Source organism: Cyprinodon variegatus, unplaced genomic scaffold (genome assembly GCF_000732505.1).
Source record: "Cyprinodon variegatus isolate N-32 unplaced genomic scaffold, C_variegatus-1.0 Scaffold1002, whole genome shotgun sequence".
Taxonomy (NCBI): domain Eukaryota; kingdom Metazoa; phylum Chordata; class Actinopteri; order Cyprinodontiformes; family Cyprinodontidae; genus Cyprinodon; species Cyprinodon variegatus.
Window position 1 is genome coordinate 175,366 of NW_015151455.1, and position 17,185 is coordinate 192,550.

Consider the following 17,185-nt stretch of genomic DNA (forward strand, 5'->3'; position numbering starts at 1 on the left):
TATTAGAACCTTGACAGGAAGTCTCTAATAGTAAGGTTTTTTTTCTGTTTTTTTTTGCATGTCTTCCTCTGTATCACCGCTTACACTGAGTCGGGTTCCGCTGGAGGTTTCTTCCTGTTAAAAGGGAGTTTTTCCTCTCCACTGTCATTACAAGCATGCTTAGTGTGAGGGATTGCATTTGAGTCAATGAATTGATGCAATCAACTGGTTTTCCTTAGACAGAAAAGTTAGAATCAATTTCACTGTATGATCTGGTTGAATTGTAAATTGCCTTGAGATGACGTGTTGTTAATTGGCGCTATATAAATAAACTGAATATGTCTTAGCCCAGACAGACATATTTACACTAACAGATTAGAAAACAAAGTTTAGGCAGACAAAGTTCACCATTTTCAGTTTTCATCCTTTCTCCTTTGTGCATAGAACCTTCCAGAATGTCTAAACCTTTAATTGACATTGGGAATGATGACATCCAAAGAATTTCTAACTTTAAAGACACAGCATGACTGACATGTACCGTATTTTCTGCAAAGCCTTTAATCCTCTGTAATTATTATCATTGTTGTTCTTGTTTAATAATCTAATCTAATCTAAGTCTGTTTTTAACACTTCAAAACTCTCAACAATACAAAAGAAATCTTGCATCAAGCTCAAAAGGGCTGCAAGAGACAGTACTTTATTAAACTTAACAGTTAAATATTTTTTAACTGACCAACCAATAGTTGTTTTTTTCTTTTTTTGCAGCATTCAAACTGCATCTGGAGGCACCTGTGTGTGTTACAGCCTTCTCTTCCCTGCAGCTCATGTTGCCTGTCTAAGGTGCCTTGTTACCAGAAGCTAAAAATAGCAAAGACATCAATCAGTGCGATAATAATGCTTGGTCAGATGGGACACAAATTCATTTTTTGATACCCTAGGATTCACACTAATGAGTCAGAAAGGCTTAGACGGGGCTCAGCTGCAGCATGGAGCAAAACAAAGATATTACACATGATGGTCTCTTGCCAGGAAGGGTGACGGGCTGTTGGAAAGGGAAACTACACACATGATGTAATCCCAAGGGAGACGAGTAACAAAACCATGAAGCTCCTTATTAGACCACAAAGCAGCTGCCAATTACAACAGCATTTGACAAAATACACCAAGGATTGTCATTGTGGTGTACCCAGGGAAGTACAGCATCCTCTGCAGCGGAAGAAGGCACTTGAAAGTTGCACAGAAGACTTTGCAACTTCAGATTTAAATGCTAGTAACATCCTTAGCGATCGCCATTCCTCTTCAGTTTGCAAAACTGGGCTAAAAAAAAAAAAAATGTATTCTCGTAGCTTATTAGCTGTCATCCATCAGATTCTTCCTGTTGCTCGGTAACTGTACAGTTTTCATAACAGCGCCAATAAAATCCATACACTTTAAACCCAATTATGACACAAATACTCTCAGGGAAGTCATTAAAACCTTCCAGGTATAAGCAGGTATTATCCAAATGTCAACCACTAGAAAACTGAGAGTCACAGAGAGCGCAATAAAATGTGACCACTTCATCTAATGTTGATAATATCCAAACTTTAACAGATATAATTGTAAAGTTTGAACAAAAAAAAAGATGTTTTGTATAATGATCTGGGAAAACATGCAGTTTTTTTTCAATGAAATTGTTTATACTGTGAAACCTTCACATAAAATCCGGAGGTCACATTAATTATAAAATGAGTTTACTGCATTTAATTTCATCTCTACTTCTTGGTGAAAAACAAACAGAGGCAGCTGTTGGCCTGCAGGAAAAATATATTTTAAGGAGAGAAATAACAATGTGCATCATACCATCTTCATATATACCAGACTTTAACATGACAGTGGCAGCATCATGATATGGGAATGCTCCTCATCAGTAGACAGGTTGCAATGTTGAAAAAATGATTTATTTATTTATTACAGGAAAGGATTATAAGTGAAAAAATTGAGCCTGAGCTACAAAACATCGTTTTATAGCTATCCAACTTAGAAAGGCCCAAAATCCAGGTCCAAATATTAAAATATTCTGAGAAATGACCAGAAAATTGCAGTAATTTAATTAAACAGCATGAGGTCAAAGAAAGGGAAACAAAGAAAGGGGAGAGATATACACCTCTAGATGCCTAAAGCTGGTAAGGTAAACTTCCAAAAGACTGGCTGCTGTAATCGCAAAAAAAGATAGAAAACGTTATAATTTAATGACTTTTAATAATTTTTAATGACCCGCAGAAACCCTGACAAATTTAATTCCAAAGTTTTAAAATATCTAAATGGGAAAAACACTAAAAAAGACATGAAATTTTTTGGACAGAACTGTAAAATCTAGAAACATAGCAAGGAGCAATTCTAATCAAGTCCAATTTCCCAGAAGCTGCTTCTTTGTTAGCATTTTTAATGCTAACAAAGAAGCAACAAACATACTGTTTGTTTTTTTTTCCACCCTCAGGTCTACAGGAAATGTGACTGACAATGGTCAGCAAGCTCACACCAGACGAACTCTACATTGCTAAGGACTCTGACTGACAAGTGCAAAAGAACGGCACATGTGTGGTAAGAGTTTGCACAATTGAGGTAATCTAAAGCTGCTTCTGCATTTTATAGTCTGCTTTGAATGATCCACAATCATGCAACACATTCTGGACACAAAACCCTTCAAACGCGACAGATTCAAGTTGCTTTCTTCACTTTGGGACGGCATGCACATCAAAAATTACACAAGCCAGTAATACAATGCATGTAATGATGTAAAGTCTGAAGTGATGCGAGCTGGATGAACCAAGGTTGGGGATTCCTGTAGGATTCTGTAAAGACTGCACCAATTTTTTAACAAGAGAAGCTGAAGACTTTTCTTTTAAAAGAAAAAGACTGAATAAAACGAATTATGCAAGAAGGGAAGTTTGTGAACTTAACTCCATTTGTGTGGTAGTCAAACAGGAAGTGAAAACAGTGCAATCACAAAGAACAAAAGCTGATATATATTAAAAAAAAAAAGAAAAAAAGAAAATGGCTTCTTTTTTTTACCAGGTGACAGGCAGTGGTTCAGCTTGGTAGGGAAAGAAACAAACAGTTGGCAGAAAGAAGCACCTCCTCTCAGCACAAAAGAAGCAGATATCATTCATGAACGGGATGTGTGGCTTTTTCGAAAAAGGAAGTACTCGACACACTTGGCTGGCCTTTAACTCGTCGCCTTTAAAGTTAACTTTTAAAGCTGTGATGCTGGAACAAACTAAGCTTAATGATTAAAATAAACTTTCTGGGTGAATTAAATACATGTTCCACCTGACAGGTGACCAGTTAGGTAAAAAGTCTGACAAAAAAATGATTTAATTAGTAAAAACATTGTGCTTAAGATCAGGTCGCTAGACAACAACACTCTTTAGTGTGGAAGTTCTACCTTAGGGAAGACTCAAAGTTAGCTTCATGTATTGCAATAAATAAAGTAAAGGGAAGCAATGAAGTTTGGTTATTGAAAGGAAAACATTTTTCTAAAGATATGTCAGCAGTTTATTCAGCTGCTTCAATAGACCTCAGGTTTATTTGAAGAAGAAGAGAACTGGAACAGTCCAAGCTTTTTCCTTCATTGGGTTAGGGTTAAAGCTTCTAACCTCTTTTCAACGATACAAACTGAATTTAAAATATTTGTGAATTTTAAGAAATATCACACTAGGGTTGCTCGATTGCCTTTACCCTTCCTGGCGTGGTGATTTTTTTTTACTATTTGACTCAAATCTGCATTGAATTAGATGCATATTTGTTAGTGACATGAACACATGGGAAACAAATTATTATCCAGCAGTTCCCTTTAATAAAAAATCACAAACTTTGCTGAATTAAATAATTATCTTAAACATAAGCCTGTCCTGCTTAACTTCAAATGGTAAAAATGAATATAAAACAATAAAAAAATAGGGCACATTTTTCTCTAACAGCAAACTTGTGCAAACTTATATATAAACATATTTGTCCCTTAAATGCAATGACTGTATGCTACAGTTGTAAAACAAAACAAAAAAACATTAGCTCATTGACACATTATGTAGCGATAGCCTATTTCTTCCACTTCCACTCTGTGTTCTTGCAGCAGTGAGTAGTTGTCCATTTGTCCCCCATATTGCTCTGTTTTCTCCTGCAATCTTCTCCATGAACACTTTGCTCGACCAATGGGATGAGGGTATACTGGATGGTTACCTATATGGGGTCAGCTCATTGGTCACAATGCATGACAGGGCCCGGGAACAAGTTTACCATAAGTTTTGTATCTAACATGCCCTTGTTCTTCATTTTCCATTAACTTTTTACTGATTATTTTTTAATCTCACAGTAAATACGGGACAAAGTGTTTCTTTTCCACTAAATACAGGAACAGGTACTTCTATTTCTAAATACTGAACGATTCCGTTTTTCAAGAGATGGCAACCCTATATTAGACTTAAGTTAAGGGTTTGCACACAGAATATCATGTCTAGCCAGCAGCTACAAATGCTAACCAAGCTAGTTAATATAAAATGTTAGATATTTTAATTGTTAATGACAACTAACAGCAGGAAGGTCAGAAAAATTCAATTAAATTCGGTAATTCATAGAGGTAAACGTGTTGAAGCTCACGTTTAACGTGTTGTCTCTCAGTTTAATAACTTGACTCATGCATTTGACTCCAAACTTTATGTCATTGCAGCAAAAGCCAAAGTGTCAGCATGGGCAGGGGGATTTTCTAAATGCTGAGGTTTATCACAGCCAATGGGAGAAAGAAAATAAGGTGTGAAGATGCAGATGGGCCATATGTTGGTGGGCTTCCTGTTCGCTTCACCGGACAGGGAAGAGGAGGAGGCCTGCTGGCTTCCTGTCTGCTTCTATACACAGCCTATACCTGCAGCCAGAAAAAGGCTCAATCAATTCTGATAATGCTAAATATCGAAGTTTAAACTCACTAATTATTGCATTGATGCTGTAATAAAAAGAAGAAACCAGAGGAGAAATAAGTAGAAGTATTGCCTTTTTTTATTTTTACAGAACAGTTAGGAAAGTTCAGTAAACATCAGGTCCAAACGGACCTCTGTCTGTTAATAAACGTTTTTCTGTTAATAAAGCTTTGGCAGACAGGACCCTGATTTTCTCAAATAAGTACCCAAACACTGAAATGTGCCAGATTCACAGAAATCAGGAGAGAATAACAACTAGTCTCTTTGTTTTTCAACATTTAAGCGGGGCCTGAACAATAGCACTTATATATACATGTGATAAATTGCATAGGTCATATTACAGTGCTACACTGATACCATGAAGGCGGGTTTACACCAGTATCATTGATAAAATTTCCAAACCGCTAAAGTTGGCTGAAACACAGATGAGAGATAGGAGGAATTAAACTATCAGTAATAGTTTTAATTTCCTTCATACGAGTTTTCTGAAGTCAGTTCATCCTAATTTGACCAAACAAGCAATTATTGGGGAAAAAAATCATTGAAAATCCTTATATATATATATATATATATATATATATAATTTAATGGATCACTGAATCCCAATAAAATAGTTCCAAGCGTTTTGATATTAATGGGGATTTGATAATAATTCCCCGCTCAAACTTTACTTTCCGAATAACAAAAGGCAGACAGTTTTTCTCCCAGCTCATTTATCTGATTCTGCAGGTTCTCTGTGATGAGAGCAAAGCCGAGGGTAAAATGAACAAATCTTACCCAGGTTTCCACTCCTTTTACCGCTGGTTACATCAGCATTCAGCAACAACGCTCATCCTTCTCACTCAGTTCACACACCTCACAAGAGACCCTGTATATCAAGAGCTAGCTCTAGCACTTGTCAGGGAGTTTTCCAGCAGGCCCTGTGAGCCCCTTTTCAATTTGTTGCGGTTCCCACACCTCCTGTAAAAAACCCTTAGACTGAATCCCAGATCCACAGATCCAGGACTTTTCTATGCCAGTCCTCAGGTCACCAGCCCCAAACTCTCTACCCTTCCTCAAGCAAAGAAAACAACAACAAGCTCAGAACAATGAGCCATTAAGCACCTCTCTTTTCAGGAGGAGGATTGGGGTAACCTGCCACATAGGGAGACAGGGCAGTTGGAGAGGCAATGGGGCCACTTTGGGGCCGACATGGCATGAAAGTGAATAAATAAATGAAGAAATCCCCTTTTTGTAGCTGGAGACCAGCGGAGCCAGAAAAAGGCCCGTGGTGTTGCCACAATGAGGGACCCCAGCAAACCATAGCAAGCTTCTCTTTCTCCCAGAAGCTGTAATTCACATCTCTCCTCAACTCGCCAGAAAAGAAACTCCCACCACTCCTCCTTCGCCCACCGGCCAGTCTCTAACTGTCTTCCAAGAGAAACTCTCTTTGGCAGACCCAGTCACCAAAACACAAAGTCCTCTTTGAGCGCCATCCAGGTTTTTTTTTCGGCCCTTTTTTCTCTTGCTCCTCATCTCATTCACTTCCGCTTTGAAGGACTTTAAACTTAAAGGTTCTTTGAAAAGCTCACATGGGCGGAAACGAAACACTACAGGGGTAAGAGATCTCAGAGCACGGACATGCAGTGCTAAATTAGTGACTTCCTGTCTAACAGCCTCCTCACCAAGCCCACACTGGCAATATGATGCACATAATCAAAATTATGCCAAATTTCCTAGAATTCTTAATGTCAAAATGGTCCAGCTGTCGTTCTTGCTGAGATGCAGTTAGAGCAAATGTCTTCTATAGCTTTTAACATGGCCGATGCGTGCAAATTTTGCGAGACTCTCACAATATGCTGTGCGCCTCTTTTGTACACAGCCAAGGTACAATCTTTAAAATAATCTGTCGATGACAGCTATTGAGACTGCTGTAGAATATAATCAGCATTATGTTTCAATGGGTAAGGTTCTGTGCAGTGAGTCTTTTTTTTCAATGTGGCTTCCTGTTGACAGGTGACATGTGTTGATCTGCAGATAACATCGTGGACCAGATTGCAAAAGCCATCTGGAGGTCTGGATGAGTTTTTTTTGGGGGCCGACAGACGTGAAGTCGACAGACTGAATCACAGTGTGGGAAATAAGGTGCCGCGTGAGATGTCAGAGTGACGTGCACCTACAACAAACCCACGAGGACAAAGAGATATATGGAACCATGCACCTCCAGCAGACCCATCACCCCTGAAGAAGAAAAGATTTTTAAAAGTTAACATAAAGAAATCAAAGCTAGAAATGCGCCACACCTGGTATTTAACTGGGTAGACATAAACAGTCTGCACATCTGTGGAGAATAGGTGGTGGCAAAGACATGATTAGTGCCTAAGGATACACAATAATGGTCATTTAGGGAAAACCTGTAGGATGATATTACAGATCATACACTGATCAGTTAGAGACAGAAAGCAGCAGGTTAAAACCCCTTTTTTGTTGGAAAAAAAAGGTCTTTTTATAGCCCTGAAAACACTCAGGCAGCTGACCCAAATACTATCCCAGCTTCTCATTTTGGCAACCATTGTTGAAAACAACTGGTTTGAGTTTCCACTGAAATGTTTCTGGTGTCGTTTTATATTCCACCTCCTCAGGAGCAGAACATAACGTCCAAGGGACAAAAGTAATAAAATACGTGCAAATATTTGATTTTGAAAAGGCAGCAAAGTGTTGATTCGATCAAAACAAACATCAGAAAATATGTGTCTTTTTTCTACTGAGGAGTTCCAAAAATAAATAAATAAATAAATAAATAACAATACTTGGATAAACTATAACAATGTGGAATTTTTACTGAAATAGTTCAACTATGTGTCACTTGAACCATTTTAAGAGCCACAGCAGTAAAAATCCTTCAAAATAAAAGCCACAGTGACACTAAGCTCCAATAAAAATTAGCACCTTTTATAGAAAATTAATAAAACTTAAAGATTATGTTTTTTTGTCTTCAAATTCTAGTGTCCTGAGCTTAAAGGTTAAAAAAAATATTTTAAATATCTAAATTTTTAAATAAATGTCAGTAAATCTTTTTTCCTATATTATCTTAACTCAATTAAAAAATGCTATGCCTCTTTCCAGAGTAAAGCTAAAAGAAGGGAGAATTACTTTGACTAGGCCATTCTAAAGCCGGACACACACTACCATTCAAACGTTTGTCCTTATTTTTTTAAGTAAAAACACTGTACTTTTCAATGAAGATAATTTTAAACTAGTCATAACTTTAAAGAAATACACTATATACATTGCTAATGTGGTAAATGACTATTCTAGCTGCAAATATCTGGTTTTTGGTGTAATATCTACATGGTGTATAGAGGCCCATTTCCAGCAACTATCACTCCAGTCTTCTAATAGTACAATTTGTTTGCTCATTGGCTCAGAAGGCTAATTGATGATTAGAAAATCCTTGTGCAATCATGTTCACACGTCTGAAAACAGTTTAGCTCGTTACAGAAGCTAAAAAACTGACCTTCCTTTGAGTTTCTGAAGCATCACATTTGTGGGGTCAATGCAACGCTCAAAATGGCCAAAAAAAGAGAACTTTCATCTGAAATTCGACAGTCTATTCTTTTTCTTAGAAATGAAGGCTATTCAATGTGAGAAATTGCTAAGAAATTTCCTACAACGGTGTGTACTACTCCCTTCAGAGGACAGCACAAACAGGCTACTGCGGGTACTATTTAATGAAAATGCCAGTTGGGGACCTGTGAGGCGTCTGTTTCTCAAACTAGAGACTCTAATGTACTTATCTTCTTGCTCAGTTGTGCAACGCGGCCTCCCACTTCTTTTTCTACTCTGGTTAGAGCCTGGAAATGGGCCTCTATACACCTATGTAGATATTGCACCAAAAACCAGACATTTGCAGCTAGAATAGTCATTTACCACATTAGAAATGTATAGGGTGAATTTCTTTAAAGTTAAGACTAGTTTAAAGTTATCTTCATTGAAAAATACAGTGATTTTCCTTAAAAAATAAGAAAATTTCAATGTGACCCCAAACTTTTGAACAATAGTGTACACTGTACGATTTCTTGTGTGCTGAAAGCCCTAAAAACAAAGGGTGATGTATTTGGACAAAGACATTGCTGAGCAAATGTGGCTACTACGCTCCGTAAATTTTACAGAAAGAACTCCATTTCACGGCTGACTGAATTTCAAACTATGTTTAATTTTCTTCCGACGTCATGATTCCTGATCGGGAGGTGGACGTGAGAAGCTCATCGCTCCTCGTTACCCCCTGTACACCACACCATGCATGATCAGGCTAAAAGTCGAGCCAATTGACAAATTCTTGCACGACTAGAAAATCGTCCCGAAAAGGGAAAAAAAATAAATTGTACAGTTTATGCCCAGCTTAAGATGAGGATTTTTGTCCTGTTGAAAGGTAAAGCCCCAGTTTCTGGTTGTTTGCAGCTCACTGCATCTTCTCAGACACTGATCTGCATACATATTCCCAGACCATGACAATGCCCACACCATGCTTTAAAGTGTGGATTTTAGGGGTGTCGGAGTAAAGAAAGAACAACTATGTGTTGTATTATTTAAATAAAAAAACATGTACTATTTAATCCCAAGATACTTTTTTGGCTGTCCTCTTCTATATGCTCATTTTTCCATAACAAAAAAAAGCCCTTTTATTGTCCCACAACAGAGAAATTGTGGCGTTACAGCAGCAAAAGCATTACAGCAAAAGCTGACCTTAAAAGTGCATAAAAATAACAGAATAAGTGAGAGAGTTTAAGAATAAACAACATGCTTTATATATATTTTCACAAATATAAATACTGTGCAGTCACCCCAAGAATAAATAACTAATGTACAGCTGTGGACATTTTTACAGTGGTAGATATCCGATAATAGCAGCAACACCTGAGATGTGCAAAATGACACTAGCATGTTATTTAAGTGACTAAGATAGAAACTGTGCAAAATCAGCATGAATTTAATGTATTGAGATGGCTGGGAGCAGTAATGGAAAGATCTGTTTTAAAATAAGGATTCATTCTCTTATTTTATTTGCCATTAAGAGCTGCTGTTTTCTAATTTCTTTCTGCTTTTTTTGCACAATTACAATAAAATAAATTCCGATTCTGATTCTTTTGGCTCCCATTTATCCCTCAACCTACTGCCGGTCTATTAAATAACATCCAAACGAGGTGTTGCAAAGGGATTTAGATACTCTCTCCAAAGCACTGTATGTTCCAGCTTGGTGCAAAGCTAAACAAGAGTAAAAAAAATGATTTTATAGGGTTTTTTAGACTGCTGTCATTTTACAGGTCTTTCATCAGCTCATCTCTGGTTGCATTGAGGAAGTGACTAAATCATGTGCCTGCTTCCTTAGTTCATAAAGAAACTTGGAACTTGCAGAGTCTCCATCATTTCCACCCAATCACCACTTTAAGCCTCACTGAGGAAGTAGATCTTTAAACTCCATCCAACAACAAGGACCTCATTTCCTCATGAATTTACAACTTAGTCCAGGTGGATTAATGTATAATCTCCCTGCTCAATGAAACATTTTTACCGTTTGTCTCCCAAACAACCATCATTCAGTCCTGACATTACATAACCTTAATTTTTGAGACTGAGAGATTATGACTGTCTTGTTCCCTGTAGCGCCGCCTTTTTCATTATGAGCAAGAAGAACGTTACTTTCTCCAACTGCGGTTAACTGAAATTGAGTTTCTACTGTGCCAACTTACAGCAGCAAGAACCTGCAAGCATCTCCTTAGGAGTCGGTGGGGGAGGAGAGTGTTTTCCCCCAATTTTTTTTTTTCTTTTACATCATGCCTTTGGGTCTAACAGTGGCTCAGACTTGTTAACTTGAATGCTTAAAATTCCTACTGCATTCTCATGCCTTAAAGAAATGGCTTATCAACACACATGACTATAAAAAGCACAGAAAGATTAAGTTGGAAACAGTCAATTACCTCCCTGCTGCTTTATAGTGAGTCTGGCTGGTACAGCTCTTTCACCATAAATCACTAAATGTCCAAAAGTTAAGGGATGTTAAAATAAGTTTGCATCAGTTGCACCGTTCATTAATCTGATTTGCAGGTAATGCACATAAGAAGCAGAGTTTAATTAAAATAAAGACCCCCCTCAAAAGCCCTGTGGATGGGAAGAGTAGCTGCTCTACGTTCTGTTAAAATGCAACAGGTTGCAGTTCAGCCCCCCCCTCTTTGTGTTTATCCGACTGCAGCGAGCTGTAACCACCAGTGTTGTGGTATAGAAGAGATGTAGAATCTGGAGCTATTTATACTCTCTAGCCAAGAGAAATTCAATGCTGGTCTTTCCCACAGAGTGGGGAGGGCAGGAGTGGCAAAACATAAAAGGGTCTTCAACAAAAAAAAAAGAGGAAATAGGAGGTATGACACATGCTAGAGCTCGTGGAGGAAGCTCAAGGCTGGCTTCCTGTATGTCTGTCTTCCTCTGCATCGACTGGATGACTTGTTGTGTTTGTGTACGGACCGGTGCACGTGTCATCCTGTTTGCTTGGCCAGTCCCGTATAAACAACAGCAAGGGTTGCATAGAGACAGACCCAGTGTGACGACATGACAGAGACAGTCCAGCAGTGTTCAACCTCATGATGTGCATGAAACGAGCATAAATTTAAATCAGCACTGCCACAAAAATAGAGAGAGAGATAGACCGATACATCTGCCAGCCGATATTTTGGTCAATTTAAGATTTTTTATCTTTCTTGTATGGGTATTGTCTAATACGTGCGTGCATTGGCCGATTCATTAGTGCATTCAGCTGCCATGTTTTGAGATTTCCTTGAAGACAAGCCTATTGCCGTTTCATTTGTTTGTTCAATAACTTATCTTTTTTTTTGTTGAAATCTTTTATTATGCAAATGAAGGAAGAGAAACTTATATTGGCCTCAAAACTTGGCCCACAAATATCAACAGCACATATCTGTGATTGGTTAAATATTTGGGCTAGCCTTAAAAAGCCTGTATCAGTTGATTTTTAGTTTTTTTTTTTCTCCCCTTATGTTATAAGTAAAACAGCTCAGATCATCTATTAACCTACTTAAATTAAGGGCTGATAATACAAATTTGAAGAAATATTTACTTTATTTTAGACCATGTTGGTTTTTCTTGTAATAGAGGGGACAGTAAATCAGTCCCTTTTCATAAAGCTGCCCAGCAGTGTGCAGGAAGAACCCAGCCTAGATGGATCCATGTTACTGATCCATGCTTGACAGCCAGGCACCAAAAAACCCAGAATGGTTCATTCACACATCAGCATTAGAACACTAATCTCCGCTGTGTGTGTGGCCCCAAGCAAAGGTCACAGTTGGCAGGATTTCCAGATGTTTCCTATTATCCTACATCACCTTCCTGGTCACTCAGATCCTTTCTGTCTCACACCAAAAACACACATGTCCACTGTCGCTCCTACAGGAGGAGAAACCAGGGTTACTGTGGTTAAAAAAAAATAAAATAACCCAAGAAATTCACAGTGACCACAGCCATGTTTGTTTATGGTTTGAAAGGAAAACCCCTGAAGTCCAGCAGGTATGACGCTGGTGACCGTGTTCGTGTCAAGCAGCCTAAATTCTGGTGGATCCTGAGTGGGGAAAATCCACTTGGCTGGATCGCATCAGCAAAGCCGTGCCCAATAGAGAAAATCCCCACAAATCTGTGGCACTAAGCAGCGATCTGTTCACACACTAGCAGAGTGTATGTGTGGTGGTGGGGGGGAGGGGGGGTCACAACTAAAGCTGTAGACAGAAGTTAACACCTAAAACTTGACATTAAAAAAACTAGATAAGCCGTTTCTGTCAGACTCTCGTCACTCTGCTCAGAACTTAACAGATTTTAAAGATCCGCGGCGATAATGACGGCTCATTTTAACCCTTTTCCATCCTTCCTCTCTTTCCTCCCAACATCCCGGATGAGCTGCTTGGGGCTGGTAATGGTCAGGGGATGAGAGACATACGGAACAGCTGAGAGGGCCGACGCTGGGTAGGATAACCGCCTCCTCCATGTTTCAGCGCTGGTCAGCGACTCACGCCGCGGCTTTGACTTTGTTTGGGTTAAACTTTCCCATCCTACTGTTACTGCGGTTTAAAGTTTAAACCTCCCAAGTTCCCAGAGTTTTCTGTCTTTACAGAACATAGAGTGCTACAGTGCAACCCTTTAGATTAGTTCTAGCCACACACTGCCCGGCAGCTGGCTGAAAGAAGGCATCAGGTTATCCTCATACTTGAAAACACAATTGTAGTTGCTTTTGTTTGTTTTGTTTTTTTGTTGTTTTTTTTGGAAATAATAGAAACTGAATGAGTCCCATCCTTTAATTTAATCAAGCTAAAGCTGTTTGAATTAAATGTAAGAAAATAACAGTTTGTTTTCATAGCATAATGTTTGCTAAAGCTTAACTAACACCTGAATAATGAGTTGTATCGCTCTGTTAAAAGGAAAGTAGTGAAGCGCAGGGGTTTGAGGTCCCCAAGGTTGGTAAAAAGGCTCTAAATACTGGAATGAACTGCTGTCCAGTTTGTAATGCTGCTGTAATGGAATGAAAATGTTCTGAAAGCCGTACAAAATAACAATAAAAGTTGTCTAATTCTAAATAGTCAAAACCCCCTAACAGTAAACAACACGAACAGGGCGGAGGAGAAAGAAAGCAAAGGGACTCTACAGAAACCAGTTGATATTTATGTCTTTTTCTAAAGGGGGGATGTACAGTAAAAGAGTTCTTTAAAAACACGATGAGCAAACGGATTCCTCCGCCGCAGCTGAAGCCCCGTCAGTCGCATCACAGCGTTAGTTCCACATTATCAGATTTTACAGACTTCACCAGCGTTCAGCATGAAGGACACGCTGTGGCACCGATGGCTTGAGAAGAAAAAATACAAACAAAACAAACTTAAAGGCGAACGCATCGTTTTTACTCTCGCTTCTTTGGGAAACTTTCAATGTGAACAATTTGGTTTGAGTTTGGATAAAACTAAAATATCCTCTACTTGACGTTCAGGATGAAGTAAAATCATTAAAGAACAATAATAAATCTATGATGGCTGCTTTGTTTTCATCCCCTATCAATGCTTTACTCTCTTGGCTCTGCAGATTCCCATTGTTCCCACCCCCCAAAGCCTGATCCATACTTTATCTTTACTGAAACCATATGCTGTGAGCTCTCACAGCTAGAGTCCCTTATCAACACCACAGTGAGCCCGATGGTGACAAAGCTATGCAAAAGGTTGGCAGAGGTGTTGGTGGGTATTTTCAGGTGTTACCTTTCCATGCAGCACACAAATAAAGAAGCCATCAGGTCAAAGCAATGAAATAAATAAAACTCGCTGATGCTTATTAAGTTGTTTTGGTTTTTTTCCTGAAAATCTGCTTTAGTTCATCCTGGCATCAGTTTTTCTTTCCAGTTCTGTCATCATACTCCTCCCAGATGCCTCTGTGGAGAGTTTGGAGGTTTAGTCATTGTTGTTCTGCTCGATTTGGGTTCAGAGGTGTGATCTAGGTCACAACATAACCCTCTGCAGTGCCGTCTGACTTGCAGCTGAGAAGGCATCACGCATCGTTTGGTTTATCAAAGAACTGATTGCCTCCCAAAAAAAGGTAAATGTGAAAACTTCAAGCACGGGATACGAGTGGATTTCCATCATTTCAGCAGGGTTTTTTTTTTTGTTTTTGTTTTTTTTTAGTCAGGGGTGACAAAACACTCCTCTGCAGACAAAGAAAAAAAACATTAAGGAAGTCCTTCACATGCAACAGCGCAGAGGAAAGAAGGAACAAATGCAGAGCTTGACAAATATCTGCCAGATGTTTCAAACAGGAAAAAAAGCAAGGATTCACAGGAATCACCAGAATGCTAATAAATGCATCACTTATCCCGAGTTAAGAATGATAACAACTAGTCTCTGCTTTCCAGTCAGCAGGGTGCCGAAGGAGAGGAACTAAATAGTCTGTTTGCTTGAGGCTCAGGCTTTGCATCTAAGCCTGACCTTTGACTTTTTGGTACAGAGGGGTGGGCTGGAAAAGAGGGGAATTTGCCTTCAGCAGTTAGCATTGTATCATAATAAAGATGTTTTATGCAGACCACACAGGGGCCCATCCACAATAAACAAGTACCTGAGGTGACATGGCAGAAGGTAAATGAAAGGCGACAGCGAGAAGTGATGGAATGAAAAACCACCTGCAGGTGGGAAGCAAACCAAATGCTGAAAGAAAGAAAAAATAAAAGACCGCCGGTTTATTCATTCAGGAAGCAGCTACCGCACAATCCCGACATGGGAAAGTGCTGAAAAGGGATTCTTATCTCAGTCTAAGGGAAGGCGTGGAGCTGGAGCTGAATGGCTGTGATCATCTATGTATTTTTGCAAATCGAACCTGAGCCTTAAACACACCATGGAGAGGATGGAGAGGTGTGATGCACCAATCAGGGGCCAATTTCAATCGATTTTCCACCCAATTAATGAAACCCACAGCAACTAAACACTAAAAACCACCTGAAACACCTATTCATTTGATTCAAATCTGAAAATGATGCAGAAATTGTGACCATCTTTGTATGTTAGATTAACCACAAGTCGATTATGCAAGAAAATCAAACAAATACAAAGATTGTCACAATTTGTGCCTCATTTTCAGATTTGAATTAAATTAATTGGCATATCAGGTGGTTGATACACCTATGCATTTAATTCAGATCTTAAAATAGTGCACAAATTGTGACAATCTTTGTATTTGTTTGATTTTCTTGCATAATCGACTTGTGGTTAATCTAAACTGAGATGATCTAACAAAGAGATTCTCTTTTGTAGTTTAAGCCCATGCACAGTTTAATAAGAAACATCTTATTTTTTTTATGTTTTCTTGTTTTTAATGCATGCATTAGATGGAGATGAAGCAAAGGGACCCAGAGTGAAGAACAGGAACCAGTGCACAACAGTTTCAAGGCTCGGATCACGAGCGGCTCAGCTCCATCAATTAAACTTTTACTCATTTTTTGAAACCAAAACATCAGATTCCTATCTGCCTAAGTGGAAGACAGGTAGTCGGTGGTGCTGAGCGCGTGGGTTCTGCTTTGTACCGTTAACAGCAGTGGCACCCAGAGAGACACCCTGTAGATGTCAAACTCACCGACTGAAGGAAGAGGAGCGTCCGGACATAGTCCCTCTCTGTGTTCAGGATTTCGTTGAGAACGCAGAGCCTGAGCCGCTGCTGTCGGTCCGAGTCCTTGGAGACGTGGATCCCGTTCTCCTGATGCCCGTCGTCCTCTTCCATGATGGGGAAAAGCAGGTCGCGCGCTCTTTGAACAGGAAAACACAACACGCGCCTTCTCTTTGAAGTATCCGCACTCTTAACAGGGGTGGTGTGTCAGTCCATCCTGCAGGAGCAAGTTCTCAAAAAGCTGAGACAACATGAGCTCTGAGAGGAAAGTTCAGGAGGAAAGTAAGCAAACCATGAGCGGAGAGAGCCTGGTGGTGGTAGCAGCACCAGCGGAGGAGGAGGAGGAGGAGGAGGAAGGGGAGGAAAGGGGAGGAAGGGGGGAGGCACCTCTGCTCGTAATGAGCTCACGCTCAACTAAAACAAACAGCTGTATGTCACACCTAAAGCCTCCATCACTAAAGCTGTGATAATGAAGTAAACTGATTAACATTGAACAACCGTGGTTATCCCCGGGAGTTAAAGAAAAATATGTACCTTTCATACAAAAAAAAAAAAACATGCATAAAAAAAATATCTCAGGAAAGAAAATCATTTTATGTCAAACTACCATCTTTTCATTTTTTTTTTTATTTATTTTTTTTGCTCTTTAAAAAGTAATTTTCTCAGTTAACATAACACTTTTGACGCTAAACATTTATTATTTAGTTGGGAATTTATTCATTTATCCCTTAAAACTATATCTTAATATTTATAAAGGAAATATTAAGATTATTTTTAATGGATTTATGTAAATCGTGGACCTTCATATTAGTTGTGTAGTTATTTATTTTTCTCTAATTCTCATTTAGATTAGAAGCAGCTTGGTGAAAGAAATGTAAAAGAAAAGCGCCCCCTGGTGGTAAAAACCATAGGTGCACATATAGGAGAAAGAAATGGCCTAAACATGGTAGGCTATTGATGTGGGATTTTATTCCAGGTGACAAAAAAAAAAAAAAAAAAAACTGATCAGGACACTTTATACATATACGGAGGAGGATTAGCGCCACTGAAAAAAAAATAAAAAAGTTAGCTGATTTTTAATTTGATAT

At 38.9% G+C, this 17,185-nt stretch overlaps 1 protein-coding gene across 2 annotated transcripts in view; it reads right to left on the reverse strand.

The window, feature by feature from the left end:
• prex1 (phosphatidylinositol-3,4,5-trisphosphate-dependent Rac exchange factor 1) overlaps positions 1 to 16,413 on the reverse strand; it is a 116,217-nt gene extending 99,804 nt beyond the window's left edge. For both annotated transcript variants that reach the window (XM_015399284.1, XM_015399283.1), the window contains exon 1: positions 16,068 to 16,413. In XM_015399284.1, the coding sequence (XP_015254770.1) occupies positions 16,068 to 16,211 (144 nt within the window). In that variant the 5' untranslated portion in view covers positions 16,212 to 16,413. The remainder of the gene's footprint in view (positions 1 to 16,067) is intronic.
• Between the last annotated feature and the right edge of the window lie 772 nt (positions 16,414 to 17,185).